Raw genomic sequence first — 23,760 nt, 5'->3', positions numbered from 1 at the left:
CTATTAGGCCTGCGATGTACCTCAGGAAAAACCCTGGTTGCAGAGATTTTTTGAAACCTCCCCCAACCTGGAGGACCCCGGGAAGGAGTCCACCGACTGGAGTGCTCTGAAAAGTAAGCAACTTACCAGGCGTCTTTTCTTTCCGTCGATGAACAATTGATAATGCGATGGAGAAACTCTGGAAGATTCTCCTACCAACGAAGAAAACACTGAAGTGCCCGGATCGAAAGGGAGTCGCAGTAGAAACACGAGTCCCAGCTGTGATCCGGTCGCAAGACACTCCAAAAAGAGAGAATGGGGATCCGCCCTAGCGAAAAGACGTTTGCAAGAGGAACAAGCAACAAATCCCAAATGATCCGACATAGGCTGAGGAATATGCAACCGCAGAACCGGATATGCAAGTGCCGTGTGGAGAAAAGGCCTGAAGGGCGATGGGTGGGCAGAGTTAAGGACTGCGGGGTTACAGCCGCATGCGGTACCCTGCGTAAAAAGAGAAGGACACATTTTTCAATTTGATGCTTTTTTACAAAAGGTGCTCCGGTCCCGTCCCACAGGATGGAATGTCCCAAAAGTATGGAGGAAAGGGGATGGTATACAAGAGTACTGTAGTTCACCCAAGGTTAGCAAAAGAAAGTTAAAAGGGGAGCACCAAGGGCAACCCAGCAACAACAGGCACTTAATGCCAATAAGTTGTTAAAGAGGAGAACTTTAAAAAGACACTATAGAGAATTAAAAATGACAAAAAGTTCCCACTCACTCAGGTATTAAGGAAAAATGTCCACCTAATAAAGCAAAAAAAAAAAAAAAGATCTGGGGTTGACCCAGGTCAGGAAGGTTTACCAGTCTGAAAATCTTACCCAACACTTGAGGTCCCAGGGTATGGGGGTATTGCAGCCCCACAAGGTCGCAGCACTGGGCGGGATGGCTCAGAATGCAGGTCTTGGAGTATACTGGGTCTCATCAGGCTCAGGGCTGGGGTCATCATTTTCGGGGTCCACATGTCGCTGGGCTTGAACCAACTTCATTGTAATCAACTTTCTTTACAAATAGCTGGAAGAGGACGGCTGCTGCAAGTCCTGGACCGTTAGCTTGCCCGGTGAAGCCCTGCTGCAGGTGCGGATTGCCAAGTTCATCTCGACAGAGAATCCCCTTCAAGGACTACTTCTTCCTTTGAGTTGGTGGGACCAATCAACTCATAAGCCACCTGAATACCATTCTCAAGGCTGGTTAGGATTAACCAGGGAGATGGATACCAGCTTGTGTGCTTGAATGTACAGCTACTGGAACTGTAGCGACTCCATCTTGTTGCTTTTTCGACAATGCCGTGCAGTGCAGTGCAGGGGTCTCCAACCACCCCCCACCCCCCCGCCCCCCGACATCATCCCTCTTGTCCCCACGACTGAGGCTCAGGAACAGTGAGATCTGCAGGAACTGCCAGGAACCAACGAATTAGCTGCATTAGTTTCTTCATAATAAGGTACTTTGCCAACTCGATTGAGAGAACGCCACTCTCGCGGTGATAGTTCTTGAAACTTTCCCAACTTTCAGGCCGAATCAGCTTGTGACCCCACAAATGATTATTTTTCGCCTAAACTACTTCTGAGAACTTTTGCAAAGACTTTACCGTTTGATGCCAGAACTGCTCTTTCCTATCCAGAACCCTAGCCCACCGACTTTGGCTTGGCCTAATGACTTGAATTGAACTCTTCTGGTGAGCTGAAACTATTTGCACTGTCTAACAAGTATATGTGATCTATTCTACTTACCTTGTCCCTTTTGCTCACTTATAAGTAACTGAAGTGCCATTTGGCTCCTATTTCAGGGGAGCTCAAACTGTCTCTAAATCGTACAATTTTGTATTGAAGTGTATTGGCATGCAATATTAAGTTGCCTTCTTCTAGTGAAATGTTTTTTAAATGATTGTGTAATAAATTAGTAAGTGTTTTACCAAGAAACCTTGAGTACAAGTATCTACTTGAACAACTGATTGAAAGTCCTCTAATTACTCAGAAAGTAAAAATGTACAACCATGAAATCACTGGCGAATGTATGTTTTCACAGAAAACCCTATATGTAGCAGTGAGCTGTAAACTATGTCATGGCACTCGCAGCAGAAGTCATGTAAACTAAGGTGCATAAAAGACGTGATTTTCTTTCTGTAAAATGCTCACTTCTCCACAGCTATTCTGTTGAACCTGGGTCCGCTTGAATCAAATAAACTGTTATACTTCTCTGTGTCTGATGGTCTTATCTTATTTGCAGTACACTTAGATTTTGGTTTTATAATTGGGGCCCGGGATGTGGGGCCCTTTCAAAGATGATCCATTGTATTTCGAGGACTGAGGGACTGAGCGTTTGGACCACTGGGTACCGGAAATCTCTTCCAAATCTGAGACCAAGTTTCTCGCAGCTGCTACTAGTGATCCACATCGGCCTCACCGCCCAGCGATCATCCCGACGAGGTTTCCGAACCATAGCTGTGCAACTGAGTTTGCCCTTTTGAAGACCAGCAGCCACAGATGATATCTTGTGTAAAAGAAAAAGGTTATTCGTACTCATCTGCTACAGATTGAAACTGGGTGAAAGTTGGAAAATCTTTAGGCAAACTTCAAGCCATGTGCAGTGAAATGTTCTTGCTCATGTTCAATCATACTCACTCTTTGCAGGCTATCTTCCAACGACTGGATGGCATTGTTAATTGCCTCTGGGGATACAATGGAGGAGTCCCCATTACCCTGAATCTCCAGCACAGCCATCTGCGAATACAGAAAATCACATTTGAGAGGGGACACGCATCCTCATTACCCCAGGTACTATGACTCCCACCTGGCAGTGCCATATAGTGCTATTTTACACAAGACTCACCTCCAGAGCACACACTCCAAAGGAGTAAATGTCCACTGCAGTCGTCACATTGGTAACTTCTAGAACAAAAGAAAATCCAAATCAAACAAATGCTTTGACCTTAAATTAATGCAAAGTGCCTAACGAAAATAAGTTAACCTCACAAAGGTTAAGACACTTTCATTTTACTGACGTTTACGCTCTTAAACTGCTAGCAAATATGAATGCACACTGTTAATGTCTGTTTTATGAGCAGAATATTTTTTTCAGGTGCACCTGCAGTTATATAGTGGCTACATCACTTTTAATAGAGATACTATCTGCATTAGGGAGATTTTACTAAAGTCCTCTGGTGAGGGCTGAGAAAGATCATCCTGTTCGTGGTAGACAAGGGAAACACCTTAAGCCATTCCCGACTGAGTGGTAGCTGGCAGAGCAGCAAATTCTTCACTTTCAGGAATGGAGAGGGGTGTTAGTATAGTATAGCGTGTACACACACACACACACACGAATAAAGCAAAAGAGGCAAGTACTTAAAGCTAGAAGTGTAGCATTCAAAACACTGAAGTGTTCCTATAAGAAACAAAATCTGAAGAACTCAATTTACACGAAAAAATCTTTAGACTAGTTTAAGCGTTTGCCAAGAGAAACATGGGGGACAAGGTAAACTGGCAGCTGCCAATTATAGTATATAACTATCAAGATGATTAAGGAGCAGAGAAAGTATTTGGGCAGATGTTTACTAGGTTACTTAACAGACTATCTAAACCAGGATTCCGAAGCCCTGGAATGTATGTCACAGAGGAGAATCCTAGAGTCTGACGCAGTTTCGCAGTTGCAGGACCGAAGAGTAAGGCCTGTTCAGGACAACTGTCATATTGGTAAGATCCCTCCATTAATTTACTTGTAGCGCGCTGAAAGCCCAAAGGCACCTAGGCGCTGAAAGCTTAAGAAAATGGTTACAGGTTTTTGGAACATAGTATCAGAGTTGCACAGTTAAATGTTTGCACATTACATAATAAGCATTTATGTATACGGAAAATACAGATATTGGGTCAACGTCAATTTGTACATTGCATAAAAAATATTTATACCCAGTTAGTACAGGCATTAAGTCAAGGCTTGGGAGGCTACTGGGGAAGATCAGACTTGAAAAATAGGTTTTTTAGGTTTTTTTCTGAATGACCAGAAGGAGGTCTCGTTTCTAAGGTAGGTAGGGAAGGAGGTCGGTCATTCCACAATTCAGGGGCTATTGTGGGGAAACTTGAGCCACCAGCTTTCTGTCTTCTGTACATAGGGATGATAAGCAAGTTGGTGTAGGGAGGGAGGGAGGGAGGGTAGGTCTGTTGCATTGGACTTGGCAGATAAGGTTACTAAGGGTGCCTTGTTTGCGACGCATTTATGAGTGAGCGTGAGGATTTTGAAATTGATTCGGTCCTGGACAGGGAACCAGTGGATATTCCTCCTGATGGTGGAAATAGGTTTGTGTCTCGGAATATTTAAGGCTGCTCCAATGGCGTTGTTTTGAACCACCTGTAGTTTGATATTTCCTAAGCTGGTTCCTGCAAGACGTGAGTTGCAGTAGTCGTTCCTGGATAATATCAACGCTCTGGCCTGTGTGATACAGTTATCTGAGGAGAGGAATGGTCTGCTGGCTATTATCAATTTTGCAGTGTAGGCTGCTGATGTAACTACTGCGTTGACCTCTCTATTTAAGGAGAGAGAAGAGTCAATATACACCCCGAGTGTTTTTCTTTCATTGGCAACTGGGATGGTGTTACCATATATGTTGAAAGATTTGTATGACTGAGGGGGGTTGCGGAGTTTAACTTTGTTTCCAATGAGGATTAGCTCAGTCTTATCGTCGTTAAGAAAATTCATCAAGCGCCATCCTGGCCTGGATGGCCAAGTATATCTTATTTAGGTTTTTAGAGTAGGTGTTGTGACATCCAGTAATGGGGATGAGTATTTGCATATCATCTGTATAGCTTGTATACGCGATACCTTTATTGTCTAGTTTTTCGATTAGGAGCTTAGTGAAGGCATTATATAGTGTAGGTGACACGCAGTAGCCTTGCGGTATACCACAGGTCACGAGAACAGAGGGGGGGCTGCAGAATTGTCAGAGAAGACTCCTGGTTCGATTGGTGAAAAATTATTTAATCCATATGATGGCATCTGGAGAGAATAGGGAAGCGGTCTCGAGGTGTTGGCAGAGAATATCGCGATTCACCAGATTGAAGGCTGCAGAGAGATCTAAGAGAAGGAGGATGCATAGTTCCCCTTTGTCTTTGTATTGATCCATTTGTGTTTTCAAGTCTAGTAAGGCAGTCTGTGTCGTGACCTGATCTGAAGCCTGATTGTCGTAGGCCCAAGAGGTTGTCTTCCAGATGTTTTTGGATCTGCAGATAGGCTGTACGATCAAGTATTTTTAATATAAATGGTACAGTAGGAATGGGGCGGAAGTTGGTAGGGATGTTCGTGTCTAGAGTTGTTTTTTTGTAATAGTGGTAGAACACATGCTGTTTTTAGGTCACTCGGTACAGAGTTTGAGGTAAACGAGCCATTAATGAGACTGGTGATAAAGGGTGCAAATTCTGATGCACATTCTTTTACCAAGGTTGCCGGGCAAATGTCATCTTTGCATCTAGAAGGTTTTAGACTTTTGATAATATTGATAGTGTCGAAAATGGAAAGTGGTGAGAATGAAAATGTATTGGTCTCCACGGAGGGAGGCGCGGCAGGTTGGGTTTGGTTGAGGCCGAGTTTAGATTTTTTTTTTGTTCAATTTTTTGTTGGTGTGCTTTTGTTTGCTAGGGCATTTTGAATGTTAGAGCACCATTGTTCGTTTTGGACAGTATGATCAGGAGTCGGTGCTGGAGATTCTAGTTCACAGAGAATGGTGAAAAGTTCTCTAGTGTTAGACTGAGCGTTGGATATTCGCCGATTGTAGATTTAACTTTTGGCTAAGAACATTTCTTTTTTGTAATGGATTAGCTGCTGCCTGAAAGAGGCTTTTGTTTGCTAAGGTTGGCAATTTGCGCCAGTTATTTTCTACAGATCTTTTTACTGCCCACATTGTTCGGAGTTCAGGGGTGAACCAAGGGTTGATGTGTGCTGGGAGTTTAGATTTTGTACTTTTTAGTGGAGCAACTTTTTCAATAGTTTGACATGATTTAGTTGTATTGACCTGTCAAGATTGATGGGTCCTTGTCTAGAGGCATTGAGTCTAGGAAAGGTAATAGGAGCGGTAGCATATTGTCTTTATTGATGTATTTAGCATTTCTGGAGGGGACCCTAAGTGCTGGTGGTGGAAGGTTCTGTTTTTTAGTGATAATGGTGGTAGTGAAGATTATAGTATTGTGATCTGACCAAGGCATGGGGTTATTGGATTGTATGTTGGTGGTGCAGTTAATGTCTGCTATAAGGTACGTCCTATTTCGTGGGTTGGGGTATGGATCTTTGGGTGAACCCTTGGGCTGCTATAGATTTGACAAGGAGGTCGACGTGGGGGTCTGATGGGTCGTTTAAAATCGCCCCTAATAATTGCTTTGGAGTGAGGTTTCATGTTGTGTAGCAATTTCGTCTTCGAATGTGGAGCTGGCACCTGGGGGCCTGTAGACGATGTGGAGAGAGTGTGCAGGAGGGTGTAATGGATATTTTTAAAGTGACGACTTCACCTGCACTAAAGGGTAAGTCAGATGTGATCCTTGTTTTTAGAGTCTCCTTAGACAATATGGATACTCCGCCTCCTCTTGAGGCATCTATCTTTTCTAAAGATAGTGTAACCCTCTGGGATAACAAAGGAGAGTTGAGGGCCTGAGGCTGAGTGCAGCCAAGTTTCTGTGACAGGTAAGAAATCAAGATCATTAGGCCATTAATATCACTATCAATCATATAATATCAACCAACATTAATATCAAGGGAACTCCGGAAGGTTTCTTCAGGCATTCTGGATTTATGGGATGAGCCCGCTCGGTTGTTTTGGGAGCACTAATCTGTCCCCAAGGCTGCCAGTGCAGGGAGTTACTCCCATTAGTTCTTGCATTTTCTTTTAACAGAAGCCACCTTGAGTGAAGTATTACACAAGTTTAAGTAGATCTTTCATTTCAAATGGATTGCGTCCTCCAATGTATTCCTCATCTTAGATGTATTCATCCAGCTTTAGCTGCTTCTGAATTTTTTTCTTGGCAGAGGGAGCCGATGTCGAGTCGAAGTCCCTCGAAAGCCTCTGTCGAGAGTGACGTCATTGGGCATGCGCAGCACCCATTGGCCTCAGTTCTGTTTTTCCACAGTATGTATTGCTTCGGAGACTCGGCGCGCCTCGATAGTTCTGTGACGCAGTTATTGTGAAAAAGATATTCAAGATGTCCTCATTGTCGACCCGGACTACCCTGCATTCGGGGTTCAACAAATGTAAAACCTGCCATTCCAAAATGTAGATCACGGATCCGCACCAAGAAGGTCTGTGGTGCCTCGGCGAAAACCACAACATGTACGAAGTGTTTGGCAATGACGGGCAAGGCCTTGCGAGAGAGGAATGGAAAGCTACAGGTAGGTCGAAAACCCGACCTAAAAGCCTCATGCGTCGAGTCAAGATCCTAGTAGGAGAAATCTCTACGCGAAAGGCAAAAACATAGGTCTAGGTCCCCTTCAACCTTGTTTTGTGACTAATCCCCCCCAAGAAAATGAGGATATGCCCCACAAAACATTCTTCCTCCGAAGAATGGGAAGCATTTAGAGTTAAAAATAGAGGTTTTTGAAAAGGCTAAGCCTTTGTCCGTGCCTTCCTCGGAAGCCGGCCAAGAGTGTTACTGTTCCTACAGTCACGCGCCCTCGAGCCCGGGTGATTGAAGGAGGAAAGATCTGGAACCTTCCAGTACCCTGAGTGATAAAGATCGCTCAGGTCCACCGCTCTAGGTAATAGAGGCTGTCCGGAACCCGACACCTCGAAGGACAAGCCTTCAAAGAGTGTCTCGATGTCATTGAAGCCGGCTCTGTCAACGACTGCCATTTCGTCGACACCATCGGCGCCGACCCCGAAGCCCTCGGTGCCAAAGGTTTCAAAGGTTTCGGTTCAGCCAAAAACAGACAGAAAAGCAGCAAAAGAAAAAGCTGCAAAGACTACAAAACCTTCAGACTCCACTGTAACAGCTCCTCCAGAAAAAAAATCTATAAACTCTACCAAGGAAGGAATATTTTAAATCTTTGACTTCAATTTAAGAAGAACAAGAAAGGTCTGAGGAGGATGTTCCTTTTGGCCTAGAGTATTGCACTCCGAATGTCTAATTTCCGAGGAAAGCAGAATGAGGGATTTAGTGGAACCCTTACATAACTCAAGTGGAGTTGACACATCACCCGAGACAGAATTTGGCAGACCAGAACCAGGGAAACATGCCAGTCCCTCCTACAGACAACTGATGTCAAAGGTGGTGGATTATTTAGGATGCGCTACACCACCAACTCAGTTCATCCAGGATAACCTGACTGACATATTGGATCATGGCCCCACCGAAGATCCGATTTTACCCTTCCATGTAGCCTTACAAAATAGGGTGGGCAGAAATTGGGAGACCCCGGACTCAATTCCTCCTGTGAAGAAGTCCCTGACTTCAAAATACCGCCATTCCAGTAGCGACGCCGTCTATCTTTACAAACACCATACTCCCGAGAGTCTGGTTGGCCAGGCAGGCACAGCTCTTAATAACGTGGCGTACCCTTCCATCCCTCCAGAAAGGGACGACAAGCGTGTGGATGGTTGGGCATGCAAGGTATTTTCAGCTGGGAGTATGGCATTAAAATCGGCAAACTCCAAATGTGCCTTGGCAAAGATTTTGTACACTCTGTGGGAGTGCATCGCAATGGCGGCAGAGCACATACCAGAAGGGGAAGAAAGGGCAGAATTCCTAGCCATCGTGAGAGATGGAAAGGAAGCCATGCAGGAATCCCTTCAGTCTGGATTGGACACTGCAGATAGCGTGAGCAGATCCATGGCCACTAGCACAGTGATACGCCCACCAGGCGTACAAAACCGTCTTTTGAACTTTACTTTTGACGGGTCTCACCTTTTCAGCAACAAAGCTGACAAGAGCCTTCAGACGTTACAGACCTCGAAAGCAGCAGCCAAATCTTTCGGAGCTGCTATTAGGCAACCTCAACCTTTTCGTGCATCAGGGCAATCTTGGAGGGGATGATCCTATCGTTATTACTCCTCATATGGAAAGGCGAGAGGAATGGCCAGTCAGAGGCCAGAGAAAAACCACTCGTGGTGGACGAGGTAAACGTGCTAAGCAAGCCCCAGCCTCTTTACCATCAGCAGCTGCAGCAACTGCCACAAAACCACTTTGAGGACTTGCATCACACGACACATGTAGGAGGCAGGCTGTCACAGCATCTGCAAGAATGGCGATCCATTACTTCAGATGTTTGGGCTCTAGAAATAATAGCCCAAGGTTACTGCCTTCCTTTTCTAACGCAACTTCAAAGCAATCCACTGGGGAGACACTGTTTGAAGCTTCCAGACCCACTCTTACAGCAGTAAGTTTTAACCCTGCTAGAGTAAGGTGCTACAGAACCTGTAGCAAAAGGTAACAAGGGATGGTACTCCCCATATTTTTTTGATCCCAAAATGAGATCCATCTTGGACTTAAGAGGCTTGAACAAGCTCCTCAGGAAGGTCAAGTTCAAGATGGTTACTCTTTCTCAGATCCTTCAGGCCCTTCAACTTAGGATTGGTTGGTGTCATTGGACCTTCAGGATGCTTATTTTCATGTGCCAATCCATCTCAAGCACAGAAAATACATGAGGTTCGCAGTTGGTGACGCGCATGATCAGTTTCGAGTCCTACCATTCGGGTTGACCTCCGCCCAAGGGTCTTCACCAAGTTGATGGCAGTGGTGGCAGCACACCTCAGGAGAGGGGGGCGGAGGGGGAATTCACATCTACCTCTACCTGGACGACTGGTTGATCAGGGCTGTGTATAGGCGCGTTACAAATACCATATCATATCATATCATAGGGCGCGTTCTGCCGAGCAAGCCCTGAATAATCTGAAAGTCACCTGCCACTTCCTCCACAGACTGGGCTTCTCCCTCAATTCCAAGAATTCACAAATGATACATTCCCAAAAGCTCCAGTACATAGGCTGTATTAGACATCCTCGGGAAAGAGCTTGCCTCCCAAGTAGAGGGCTCAAGACGTTCTTCAGATGTTTTCCAAATTCCAAAATGCCCAAAATCTCCAGGCCTACGACTTCTTGAGGTTGCTTGGCCTCCAGCATTTTCCTAGTGCCAGAAGCACGCCCGAGGATGAGATCCCTTCAATTGGCTTTAAAGTCTTAATGGTCCCAATTCTCAGGACAAATGACGGATCTCCATCAGATTCCGAACAAAGTTTGGCAGGATCTTCTGTGGTGGACTTGCAGAGAGAACATCCTAAAAGGAGAACATTTTTGGAAACCATGGCCAGAGATAAGAGTAGTAACGGACGCATCACTCATGGGGTGGGGAGCTCATGCCAACGATCTGACAATCAGCGGTTGTTGGTCTCCATCAGAGTCCAAATTACACATCAACCTTTTAGAACGGAGAGCAATCAGACTAGCGCTGAAGGCTTTTCTGCCATCTGTCAGGGGAACAATGTCCTGATAATGACAGACAACACAGTGGCCATGCATTACCTAAACAAAAGAGGAGGTGTAGAGTCACTACCTCTATGTAGAGAGACAATGCGGCTCTGGTATAGGGCAATTCAGGAAGGCATCTCCTTATCGGCAGTTCTAGCCGGGGAGAAGGAGGAACAAGTTACTTACCTGTAACTACTGTTCTCCAGCATGGGTCTGGCATGGATTCACATGCTCATGAATATTCCCCGTCAGGCCAGGAATCCTCGGTATGGAAAAAAATCAGTATCAGATTCGTTTCTGATCTGTCTTGCTCAGTAGTAACCAATCACTGGTCTCTGGGTCATACTGCCCCCAGCCAATGACTGCCCTCTCACTAAACCCCGCCCCTGGCAGCCATCCTCAGATTTGGTAGCACGTGAAGTGGCAGTATGACCAAGTGAAGAGCCGCAGAGGGGTAGGCGGGAGGGTTCGCATGTGAATCCATGCCAGACCCATGCTGGAGAACAACAGTTACAGGTAAGTAACTTGTTCCTTCTCCAGCATGGGGTCTGGCATGGATTCACATGCTCATGAATATAAGAATACATAGCAGTATACACATGCACAACTACGGGAGGTGACAAAAGGCTCAATATCAAGAAATACAACAACTCAACATTAAACAACTCTTACCTCCTCACCAGGCTCACCTTAGGCGAACAGGTTGCGCAGCACTGCGTGGCCGACTCTGGACTCCTCCCTGGAATCCCGGTCGACGCAGTAGAATCTCGTGAAGGTGTGCGTCGACCTCCACGTAGCAGCCCTGTAGATGTCGAGCAGGGGCACACCAGACAGGAACGCCATAGTAGCAGCGATCGCTCTGGTCGAATGTGCCCTCGGACGGCCTGCCAACGGTCGGTTTGCCAACCGGTGACAGTGCATGATGCAGCCGGAGAGCCATCTGGAAATGGAAGTCTTCGAGGGAGCCTTCCCTGGATTCACAGGTCCAAAGTTCACAAACAGCTGTGATGTCTTCCGAAAACTCTCTAGCTACATCCAGCGAGTGCAGAGTCCTCTCAGCCGGCGACGAAGGCGACGGGAAGAAAACTGGCAACACCAAAGGCTTGTTGAGGTGGAAGTCCAACGGCACCTTGGGCATGAAGGAGGGGTGCGTCTTCAGCACCACCCTCGTGTTGTGAAAAGTCAAATATGGAGGCTTGCAAGACAGGGCCTGGATCTCTCCCACTCGTCGTGCAGAGGTGATGGCCACGAGGAATGCTGTCTTCCACGACAGAAACTTCAACGGCACTGAATGCATAGGCTCGAATGGGGCCCCCATGAGCCTAGTCAGCACCAGGTTGAGCTCCCACGCCAGGGCCTTCACCGGGGGGAATGCTCGGAACAGTCCTTTCATAAATTCCTTCACCAGTCGATGAGACCACAAGGACGCCCGTCCTGTAGTTCTGGTGTAACGTGAGACGGCAGCCAGATGTACCTTGATGGAAGCGTGAGACAGGCCAGCCTTGGCCAAGGACAATAGGTACGGCAATACTTGAGGGGCCGTAATCCGCACAGGGTTAATCTTCTGTGCACGGCACCAGACAGAGAACCTCTTCCATTTGTGTCCGTAGCACTTGAGAGTTGAGGATGCCCTGACCTTCGCAATAACCTCTCTGCAGTCGGCCGGGATGTCGTGTCCTCCAAACTCGTGCTGCAGGAGCCAGGCCTGCAAGTTCAGCGAGTCTGGTTCGTGATGAAGAATGGCGCCTCCTTCTCTGGAGAGAAGAAGATCTGCGTCCGACGGCAGCTTGACTGGTGTGGACGCTGACAAGTCCAGAAGGTCTGGTAACCAGATCTGCCTCGGCCACGCCGGTGCGATGAGTATCATCCTGCACCGGGACCTCTTGAGCTGGTTGACGAGCCGGAGTAGCAACGGCGGGAACGCATAAAGGAATAGGACGTCCCAAGGGAACGAGAAAGCATCGCCCATGCTCCTCGGTTGGGGAAACCTGCTGGCGAACCTCCAGCACTTGGAGTTCGCCGCCGTCGCGAAGAGATCGATCTGGGGTTCGCCCAATCGTCGGAAGAGTCGGTCCACTTGATCCTGGCGAAGTTCCCACTCGTGGCTCTCTGCTGAGTGAGTCGGCGATTTTTATCCTTGCCAGATGAAAGGGTACCAGAAACATCCCCTGGGCGACAGCCCAATGCCACAGATCCTGGGCTTCCTTGGATAGGGCAGGGGATCTGGTTCCGCCCTGCTTCCGAATGTAAAACATGGTGGTGGTGTTGTTGGTGAAGACCCTCACCACCTTGCCCTTGAGGGACGGAATGACCTGAGGGCCCAGAATACTGCACGGAGCTCCAAGATGTTGATGTGGAGAGTCTTCTCCTCCTGGAGCCAAAGGCCTCTCGCTTGTAGACCCCCGGTGTGCGCTCCCCAACATTCCAGGGAGGCATCCGTCGTCAGTCACCTGGTGGGCTGGGGGCTAGGAAACCTGTTCCCGCCGTCAGATGAGAGCGGACACCCCACCATCGTATCGCCTGACGGAACGCTTCGTCGAGCGGGATCCTGTCCTCGAAGCTGCCCGTCTGGATCCAGTGGGCGTAGAGGAATTCTTGCAAGGGCCGCATCCGAAGCCTGCAGTGGTGCACCAGATAAATGCAGGAGGACATCATCCCGAGGAGGGACTTGATAGACCTCACTTTGGCCACGTCCGTGGCCAGCAGACGTTGCACCTTTCCCAGGATGGTCCTTATCCTTTCCTCCGACGGTGAGGCCCGCCGCGCCACTGTGTCGAGCTGTGCTCCCAGAAACAGGGCGACTTGCGACAGGACCAGGTGGGATTTTGGAAAGTTGGAGAACCCCAGGTCCGTGAGCAGCTGGACGGTCTTTGCAGTGTGTTCCACGGCAAGCTCCCTTGTCCTTGCCCGTATGAGCCAGTCCAGGTACGGGTAGACGTGGATCCCCTGCAGGCACAGCCGCGCCGCTACCGGTGCTAGGCACTTGGTGAACACGCTGGGCATCGATTTTAATCCGAACGGGAGGGCCTTGAACTGGTAGTGCCGCCCTTTGACCACGAACCGGAGGAACCTTCGGTGTCTCTTTAGGATACGGATGTGGAAGTATGCATCCTCCAAGTCCAACGACGACAGGAAATCGCCCTCCTCCAGCTGTCCCAGCACGTGCTGGAGGGTGACCATCCGGAACTTCTGTGCCTTGATGTATTTGTTCAGTCGTCGCAGGTCCAGGATGGGACGCCATCCTCCGGTCTTCTTTACGAGGAAGTATCTTGAGTAAACTCCGGAGCCCCGAAGCCTCTTTGGAACGAGCTTGATGGCACCTGTCCTGAGCATCGCCCTTACTTCCAACAGCAGTTGAGGGACGCGATTTTCCTTCCTGGCCACGGGAGGAATGCAGGGGCACCTCTTGTGGAACTCGAGGGCGTGCCCCAGGGCCAGGGCATCCAGCACCCAACGGTCGGTGGAGATGGACTCCCACACGCCGACTAACTTGGTCAGCCGGCCTCCCACCGGGGTGCTTCGGCGGGGACCCCACCCGACGGTCGTTTCAATCTTGCTTGGAGGCCGCTTTGCCTCCTTGACCACCTTGGCGACAACGGCCGGATCCACCTGACTTGAAGCGTCCCCTGTAGGCCTCCTGCGACGAAGATCTTGCCGCTTGACGGTACATAGAGGAGCTGGTGCCGGCTCCCTTGGAGGCACCCTGTCTGCCTCCGGAGCTCCGAAAGGACGGCTGTCGCTGTTGGAGCACACCCAGTGCCCGGGCCGTCTGTGTCCGTCTTGATCGCCTGAAGGGACTCATCAACCGTCTTGCCAAAAAGGTTGTTCCCATCCAAGGGCATGTCCAAAACCTTGGTCTGTACGTCCTGGCGTAAATCTGTCGCCTTGAGCCATCCTCGTCGTCTCAGGCAAACGCTGTTGCCCAACTGACGGAAACCGGTGTCCGTAGCCACCGTAATGGCGTGGTCCGAGGCAATCTCACCTTCCTCCAAGATTTCCAGGGCCTCAGCCCTTTTGGCGTACGGAAGGAAGTCCAACAGAGGGGTGATCTTGAACCACAACTCCCTGTCGTAGTGGGCTACGATGGCCAGGGCGTTGGCCGCCCTTGATGGTCATCGCTGCAGATGAGATGACCCGTCGTCCCATCGCATCCAGCTACCTACCCTTGCCGTCTGGTGGGGAGGTTGAAGTCGAGGCCGATGTCCCCCCCCCCCCCCCCCCCGCTTTCTTCTTGGACGCCGCCGAAACGACCGAATCCGGGGTAGGTTGCACCCTAAGGCGCAAGGGGGCAGCGTCAGGGACCCGGTACTTCTCGTACCGGTCCCTCTTCGCAGGAGCCGTTCTTGAGGAGGGCGAGCCCCTCATCCCAGAAGTCATCAAGAAGCGGTACGGCGAGGACCGTCTTCCTTTTAGCCTCGCGCCGTTGGTAAAGGAACCCTTCCTTCTTTTCTTCGGGGCACAGCTGGAAGAGCTCGGATGCCCTGGAAATCATAGCATGGAAGGATCCAATCTCGTCGGGCGGGGACGCCCAGGCAGGGGGCGACGGGGGACACGTCCTGTCGTCGCCTCAGTCATCCGTACCCGTCGTAGTCGTGTCCATGCCTGCATCATCCCCGTGGGTAGTGGACCGGGGGGAAGGCAGAGAAGGCCGCAGAGGCGGGAGAGGAGGCCTAGGATGCGTCCTCCTCCTCTTAAGTGGTGGGCTCTCCTAAGGTCCTGGCTCCGGGTCCCCCATCGGGTCTGGCTCGGGTACCTCCGTTGGGGGAAGGGGCAACCTAGATCTCCGAGCATAAGGACTGGATGGCTGACAAAATGGCCGCCGATGTGTCATGCGGCGCCGGAAACGACGGCTCTTGAGGAGCCTCGGGATCCCTCCCGATGGGCTGGGCCTCCTCCACGACTTGGATGAGCTCCTCTTCAGAGGTCGTGTCCGTATCCACGATGGCCACCAGCCCCTCCCCCACCCTTTCCAACGAGGACTTCGTGGGGGTCTTCTCGATGGGCCTGAAAGACAACTCCCTCCGCGGTGGCAGGGAGACTCTGGTACCTGAGGGCGCCTCCACTGGTGTAGCCTCCACAGGCTGAGCCAGGGCCGCGGCGACATCCTCAATCGAGGTCTTAGCAGGGTGAATTAAGGCCAACGTCACCTTCTGTACGCCTGCGGCCTTCACCTTGGGGAGAGGGTCCGAGCCTCGCTCCCCCTCTGCCGGAATCTTCGAGATCGACCGGGGCCTCTCCAGAAGCTTCGCCGGGTTCTCGGACTTCCTCTTACCCAAGCCAGAGCATTGGCGCCGAGGAGGATGCGCCCTGCCTGGCAGCCAAGGAGCCCGACCGTTCGGCGCTCCCGGTGCTCGCGGACTCGCAGTGCTTAGCCTTTTGTTGGGGCCCTGTCGCCGGGGCACCCTCACAGCACTTAGAAGACCGCTCAGACTTCTTTTTCTTCTTCTCGCCTGGCGGGCTCTTACCTTCCAGCCAGTTGGCGAGACGGAGGTGATGACCCTTCATGGTCCGCTCCGACATGTTCCCACAAAACGCGCAGTCCTTTTCCTTGTGCGTCTTTGTCATGATCTCTGCTTCCAAAAGGTCAGGGTTTTCCCAACTCCCTTGGAAGCAGATCCATAACCCAGGTTCCGAGTGCCAACCAGTCCCAATTGGGACCTTTTGGACCCAGTCCTGGCGCCAGTGGCACCAGGCTCATAAATATGCCCAGTCCCAGCGCTGGAAGGGCCGGGCTCATAATGCTTGGGTGGACTTACCTGCAGCAGACCATGCTGCTTACTTGCCTGCCAGTTGAGCCTCTGATCCTCTTCTGTTTGGAACTACTTTTCCTGTTGGGTGGGGCAGGAGCCACTCCCTAGATTCAGAACACTGGAACTCTTCTGGAAAGCAGGAACTCTTTTCTTACCTAGGCGTGGCTGTGGAAGGAGACACCTAAGCACTACAGGAGGCTATTTAAACCACACCCGATGGATGAATCTTGCTTTGCGTTATTCTGCATCCTCTGCAGCAGAACGCTCATCGTGTCTTCTGCATCTGATCCTGGGCCTAAGGAAAAAGGCTTACCATCCTGAATCCAGTCTTCAGCAACACCTATAAAGACAAGAAAGAACAGGTTAGCATTACGGTCTTCAGTGACAGCTCTTCACTTACCTGGTCCATCGGCTGTCACCAACGCCTCGCGCTGCATTCCGGCATCTGAAAGACAAAGGCTTACCTACTCTTCGTGCGCTCCGGAGGTCTTCACACTGCATTCCGGCATCTGAAAGACAAAAGCTTACCAACTCTTCGCACGCTCCGGAGGCCTTCGGCGCTGCATCCTGCATCTGAAAGACAAAACAAGGTGCGTTTAAAGACATTGGGGAACTTTAATACTCACGTGCCATTACTCCTTTCCACATCTAACCCAGTGGGTATTCCGGCACCCTGCAGCCGCTCCGAACTTGTACCTGCAAAATAAAAAGACAGTTAGAGCACATCGTGAAGCAGGCAACAAGCGCTTACTTACGTGCTTCCAGGCGCTTCTATTCATCACACGGGCTCCATCTTCAACTCACTTCAACCCGTCATCCGCCATCGCCGGAACCCTGCAAAACAAGAAACATCATTACTAAAGACTTTAAAGACATTAGAATTACTCGAAACTTACAGTTCGTGCAGTAAACGACAGACAGCAGTACTCTGAAGTCAAGAGGCCTGCTCCCCTTATCCAGTGAAGAAACTGGTTACAGCACCCTGCCCCGAGGCAGACGGAGAGCACGGTGTTCACTTACCTAAGGTGAGAGCGTTAACCTTTGGGGTTCTACAGGAGAAGAGAAAGGGAAGAAGAGAGAGACATTCAATAACCCAGTTCCTTAATCCCATATTTTCTATCTGCAGACATCTTACCCTTCAAGTCAGACATACAGTGCACAGAGGTCCAGCCCAAAGAGCCAGCCGTGTGTTACACATCACCTTTGAAGATACGGTATACGCCCATTCAAGACCGGCGCCTCTACGGGAATCAGGTGAGCGTTACAGTCTTGTCCTCATGGAGAGAGGCATAACGAATGCTCGTCCTCCTTGAAAACTTTGTGAACTGGCATCCAGGGCAGGTCCTGAACAGCTTCCCGGCCGTCAAGCTCCCTTTCTCCTGGGCCATGTCCGGGGTAGGCCTCGGAACTTCTGGAATCCTCCAAAAGCGTAACTCGACGAAATCTTCACCCTTGAGGGGCGTAGAAACTCTGAAACGGATCCCCGTTGATCGGAAGGAACGGTGGAGCTTGAGGCTCTATTTGCCTGAAAAAATGAGAAAATCTCCTGAAAAAAGGCGCAAAAACGCAGCAAAAGCTCGAGAGCTACAGCACGAGGACTCCCAACACTTGAACGTGCGGTAAAAATCTGAGGATGGCTGCCAGGGGCGGGGCTTAGGGAGAGGGCAGTCATTGGTTGGGGGCAGTATGACCCAGAGACCAGTGATTGGTTACTACTGAGAAAGACAGATCAGAAACGAAACTGATACTGATTTTTTCTATACCGAGGATTCCCGGCCTGACGGGGAATATTCATGAGCATGTGAATCCATGCCAGACCCTATGCTGGAGAATATGGCAGCGGACGCTCTGAGCAGGCAGAGTACTGTGTCCCACGAGTGGGAGCTGGCTCAAAAAATCCTTCAGGAGATCTTCAACCTTTGGGAAACTGCTCAAGTAGACCTTTTTGCGACAGGAATCAACTGGAAGTGTGAAAGGTATTGTTAAAGGGAATTTCCCCCTAGGGGACGCGTTCGTGGTAGAGTGGAACTTCCCACTGCTATACGCGTTCCCTCCGATCCCAGTCATTGCTCAAGTCATCAGGAGGTTAAGACGGCTCAAAAACCACATGATCCTAATTGCCCCGGGTTGGGCCAGGAGAATGTGGTACCTGGACCTTCTAGATATGTCCATCTGCCCTCTGTTACGTCTTCCTCAGAGAGGACCTTCTCTCACAAAAGGAGGGCCATGTTCTCCATCCAGAGGTCAGGACTCTCCAACTTCATGCTTGGTATCTGAAAGGCTGAGATACAAGGATTGGGACTTTCCAGATGATGTCATGGAGGTGTTGCTTTTGGCGAGAAAGCCAGCAACAAAATCTTTGTACCATTGCCGCTGGAAGTAGTTGTGCATCTGGTGCAGGGAAAATAATGGTGATCCTTTTCTGTGTCCTGTTCCAGATTATCCTTCCTCTTATCATTGGCAGATAGAGGTCTCAATGTTGGGACCATTAAAGGTGATCTTGCAGCTCTTTCCATCTTCGAGCGCTCTTCAGAAGAATGTTCCCATATTAAAATTCCTTTGATAGTACACTTCTTAAAAAGGGTCTCACCAATGTGTTTACTCCTTCTTTCCAAGTCCCAGTTTGGGACCTTAATCTGGTTCTAAAGTTTTTGAAGTGTGCCCCTTTTGAACCTTTGCACACATGCCATTTAAGATTACTAACGTTGAAAACAGTTTTCTTGGTTGCTTTAACATCTGCACGAAGAGTGAGCGAGTTGCAGGCACCATCTTCTGGGCCACCTTATACTGAGTTCCACAAGGACAGAGTTGTATTGAGGGTTAAACCCTCGTTCTTACCTAAAGTGGTGTCCGATTTCCATTTAAATCAGAAGATCATTTTGTCCGCGTTCGATCCTCCACCTCATCCCAGCAAGGAGGAGGAAAGATTGCACACGCTGGACCCGAGAAGAGCTCTAAGCTTTTACATTTCCAGGCTCTCCAAGCTTCGAGTGGATAATCAGCTATTCATTGGCTACACCGGAAGAAAGTTGGTCTATCGGTGTCAAAACAAACCCTATTACGTTGGATTGTGCTTTGCATTTCAGAATGATACAGATTGGCGGGCAAAGACCCACCAGAAGGCTTGAGGGCCCATTCAACCAGAGGCATAGCCTCTTTGACAGCCCTTCAAAGAGGTGTTCCCATAAAATCTATTTGTGAAGCAGCAACTTGGTCTTCACTGCACACTTTCTAATTTCTATAATCTGGATGCTTCCCACTCTAAAGAGCTTACTTTTGTTTAAAGCAGTGCTGTATTCAGCTATATAATATAAAAAATCTACTCCCTCCTCCAAAGAACTTTTACACTGCTTTGGGAGTCTAAGATGAGGAATATGTTGGAGGACACAATCCATTCGAAGAACAAGTTACTTACCAACTGGTAACGTTCTTTCGACTGGATGTTCCTCCAACATATTCCTCATCGCCCTCCCATCCTACCCCTCTGTAAATGTTCCAGTGTTATTACCACTTCAACTCTCGCAAGGCTGACAACTGGCTACCTACACTATCTATATAGCAGAGCAAGAGGCGAAAAACAGAACTGAGGCCAACGGGCGACGCGCGTGCTACTTGTATACCCAATGACATCACCGTCAACGGAGGCCCTCAAGGGACTTCGACTCGACTATATCGATGCACAGCGCCCTCTGCTGGGAAAAAATTTCCAAAGCAGCTAAAACTGGATGAATACATCTAAGATGACTAATATGTTGGAGGAACATCCAGTTGAAAGAAAATTAACAAATGGTAAGTAACTTGTTCTTCTATGCCAAATCTCCTTCACCTTTTAGGTAAGATTCATATATTTGTGATACACCTTCCTGACCTGGGTCAACCCCACAACCCAAGGACTTTTTGCTGGACTTTGTGATTTTCCCTTCTCCCTAGTTGAGTGGGAATGGTTTTCTCCTCTCACCAAGTCTTTTACTCTTTTTATGGGTGACCTTTGTATGTCCCTCCATAGTGTGTGCTTGGATTTATAGTTCCCCATAACCTATGGCCTTAGGCTGGGTTGCGCCTCTGGGCTTCCCCTTTGTAATTTCTCTTATCTCTAGAGTGAACTTCTGTTCCCAAGAAGTAAAGTTGGATTCCCATCCCCTTTACATTTATTTTAGTGAGCCAGCACATTGCACCTTATGTGGAGTGCTGGGGGGATACAATGTATCCCCTTTCCTACTTACCTGCTAACATTTTTGTTACAATTGCAAGTTAACTTGAATGGTTGGTACCAGTGCAACTACTTTTATGACTGTTAGTCATTACTCGCAGGCTGTCAAATCAGCCTCAGTAATGCACAGGAGGGCCACCATTTTGCTAGGATGGTGGGCTCCTTTAGTCGCCATTTCTCATTTGCTGGTTGTTTCCTAGGTCATCTTCTGCCGTTCCAGGGAGGTACGGGGACGACCTCGGCTGAGGTTTTGTCTTCGGGTGGGATCCTTTGTATTCCCCACCTAGACTCCAGAGTATCTGAGAAGACAAGAAGCGAGGGAGGAGTCCAAAACTCCACAGACCTTTGTCATTAACCTTGCCTGAAAGGAACCCGTTCCCAATGGTGGTGTGTGTGGGGTGGGGGGGAATTGCTGTCCTGGTTGGACAGCCAGTCCGCCCCCTTTTATAAACTGCAGGGAAAGTTTGCAGAAGTTGTGCTGTAGTTCCTGATAAATACTTCAAACCTGGAAGCTGATGACAACTCGACCACTGGGAGCTGAATCCGAAGAGGATTAAGAAAACTGCAGAGATGTGCAGTGACCAGAGAGCCTGCCGTCTAACCGAAGCATGATGCAAACCTTCCTTCAAATTGATCTGGGGGTCCAGAATGTGAAAACTCCTACCCAGAGAATGGTGAGATCCACTAGTCTCAAGAAAACCTGCATTTTTGGCCCTCCGACATGTTGAGACTTTGCTGGGCTGCAAACCACCAATACCCTGGAACCTCGAGCCAGTTTGTAGTGCATGGTCGTCCGAAGACTGAAACCTGCTGAAACTTTGGTGGACTCCTGATCTCCAAAGACAATTCGAATTCCTGAAGTCCCACCAGAGTGTAGCACCGAGAAAGTGAAGAGAATCAGATTTGCGATATTAGTTCATCTGGCTCCTGTAAAAGGGCACCAAATCCATGGAGCCGCAAGAAGAAATCTTTGTTGGAGGCCTCCTCCGATGACGGTTGATACAAGATCCCATCTCCAGACCAGGAATCCAGGGACTGGGTCCTGTGCTGCTGCATCCTTAAGGCATCCACTCCAAAGCACTTCTTTTCTCCTACTGTACTGTGTGTGTTTGAGTAATACTTAGCTCGAGTCTTGTGTGAATCCTGTGAGGCTGAGTGGGTGATTGATGTGGTTGGGAGTTTGCCCATAAAATTTGCCACGGCCTAATGCTGGAACACATATAGGGAGTCCTCTGAAGTCCCTAAACACTTGCAACTAATTCTAAAGTGAATACTTACTTGTTTAAGTATATCTCCAGTTGAACTCTGACTTTCCTACACGTTAGGACAAGTTTTTATGCAGCACCCTTTGGGACCACTACACACAACTAGGACCACAGGTGTAACCAAACTAACCTTTGGTATAAGTGTGTACTACACAGTTTTGGTAGTGATGCTGAGCAGCCAGGCTTCTCTCAGAGGGAAATATGAGCTGTGCTGATGTTACACAGAGGTCTACAATCACAAGTATTCAAATAAACTCGTACACTCAAGGTTTCTTGGTAAAATACTTATTAATTTATTTCACAGTCAGTTATAAAACATTTGCTAGTAGGAGGCAATCTATATTACACAAATATAATTCAGTACTTTACACTGTACATTTCTGAGGAATTTAATTAAACTACTTTGAAGGAGGAGCAAAAAGGCACAGGTTAATAAAAAAGAATATTACAGTTACTCATAGACAGTGCAAATACTTTGAGTTCACCAGAAGAGTTAATCAATGCAATAGGTCAGGCCAAAATCAGTGGGCTAAAGTCTTGTATATGATAAAGCAGGTGTGGTAGTTGAATGGAAAAGTCTTTGCCAAAGTTCTTCGAAGTAGTTCGTAAAAGAAAGAATCATGTTGGGTGCTCGGGAAAATTCTCAAAAATGTGCCAGTTCCCTTCACCTTAGAGACCTCTAGCAACTTTGCTAGATTTTGAGGACTTTATCCTTTTACCTGGAAAGAGTGTGAGCCTTTTTTCCCCACTCATGTATTTTAATGTGTTTTACTCTTGTGGTCTTGGATTATGGCGTTTTAAGATAACTCCATAGGCATCTTTTCATGTGTGCTACACAGCACCCTCAATGCAGTGACACATGGATGTCTTTTTAGACTTCCCAAAGGTTTAAATTCCTTCTCTGGGATAAACTACTGTTTCCCAGAGAACGCAAGGTTAAATTGACTTCACTAGTCTTTTTAAATTCCTAGACCGGGCACACACTATCTTCCTATAGTGTTGGAGGGGTTACCTAGTATCCCCTGTGTGTAGAAACTCATGTAGCAGTCAAATGCTACCCTTTCCTATGGAATTGGCTGGTGGCAGTGGTGTGCTTTACTACAGCTACCGGAATTGAAGATTTGCCAAGTGCCAGCTTTGAAACCAGTCGCAGTGCGGGCGTCACCCGACGTCCTCCGACTTGTCCCCACGACAGAGGCTCAGTAATAGCGAGATCTGCAGGAACTGCCAGGAACAGACGTCTTGACCTGCACCTTTTTCTTCATTTGTAAGGTACTGTGAAACGAGACAGAGTACTTCCCTCTTGCGGTGAAAGTGCTTAAAACTTTCCCAACTTGCAGGCCTAATCAGCTTGTAAGCCAATGTTAAACTGAATTGCATGCAGTACCCTCTGGGACCACCACTTACAATTATGACTACAGGTTTAAGAAAAAAACAACCTTTGGTATAAGTCTGTACTACAGTTTTGGGGTAGCAATCTGATCAGCCAGGCTTATCTCAAGAGGGAATGTGAGCAGTACAAGAGGTTACACAGAGGTCTTACAACCACAGTGGTTCAAGTAGACTCTTACACTCAAGGATTCTTGGTAACACACGTATTAATGTATTACACATTTAGAAAACATTCACTAGAAGGAGGCAACTTAATATTATACACAAACACACTTCAATAGTGTGATGCTGGAAATGCATAGGAGGGACAGGACCTCCCTGTCCTTGTCTTGTAGTCCTTCATTTGTGTTCTGTATTGTTTTCTGCCCAATGCAAAATCCCAAATAAATTCAGCCCCATTAAATGAGATAAAGGCAGTCTGATGGAATTGAGATTTGGGGGGGGGGGGGGGGGGGAGGGTTTGCAATCCAACTATTGGAGAGAGTGCTTGAAGAGTAATCAGCAAGATTCCAGCAAGCTCCGAATAGCCCCCAATTCTAATTGTGTTTTTTTAGATGTTATGGACTTGATATCTTTTTGTGACACTGAATCTGTAATAATCAAATCATGTAAAGATACTGAAATCATATCTCAAAACACAATTTGGCACCGTTTGAAACTGCCCAAAAGTCTGGC

The 23,760-nt window shown here is 48.4% G+C and overlaps 1 protein-coding gene across 6 annotated transcripts in view; it reads right to left on the bottom strand.

The window, feature by feature from the left end:
• Window positions 1-23,760, bottom strand: part of NRBP1 (nuclear receptor binding protein 1) — a 1,221,009-nt gene that overhangs the window by 802,912 nt on the left and 394,337 nt on the right. For all 6 annotated transcript variants that reach the window (XM_069605466.1, XM_069605470.1, XM_069605464.1 and 3 more), the window contains 2 exons: window positions 2,866-2,924; window positions 2,658-2,756 (listed from right to left, as the gene is read on the bottom strand). In XM_069605466.1, coding sequence (XP_069461567.1) covers window positions 2,658-2,756; window positions 2,866-2,924 — 158 coding nt within the window. The remainder of the gene's footprint in view (window positions 1-2,657; window positions 2,757-2,865; window positions 2,925-23,760) is intronic.

The sequence above is a fragment of the Ambystoma mexicanum genome, chromosome 4p (genome assembly GCF_040938575.1).
Source record: "Ambystoma mexicanum isolate Mex_15411 chromosome 4p, UKY_AmexF1_1, whole genome shotgun sequence".
In the NCBI taxonomy this organism is placed as follows: Eukaryota; Metazoa; Chordata; class Amphibia; order Caudata; family Ambystomatidae; genus Ambystoma; species Ambystoma mexicanum.
The sequence above is the reverse complement of the archived record's forward strand: the minus strand, read 5'-3'. Positions and strand labels throughout refer to the sequence as shown.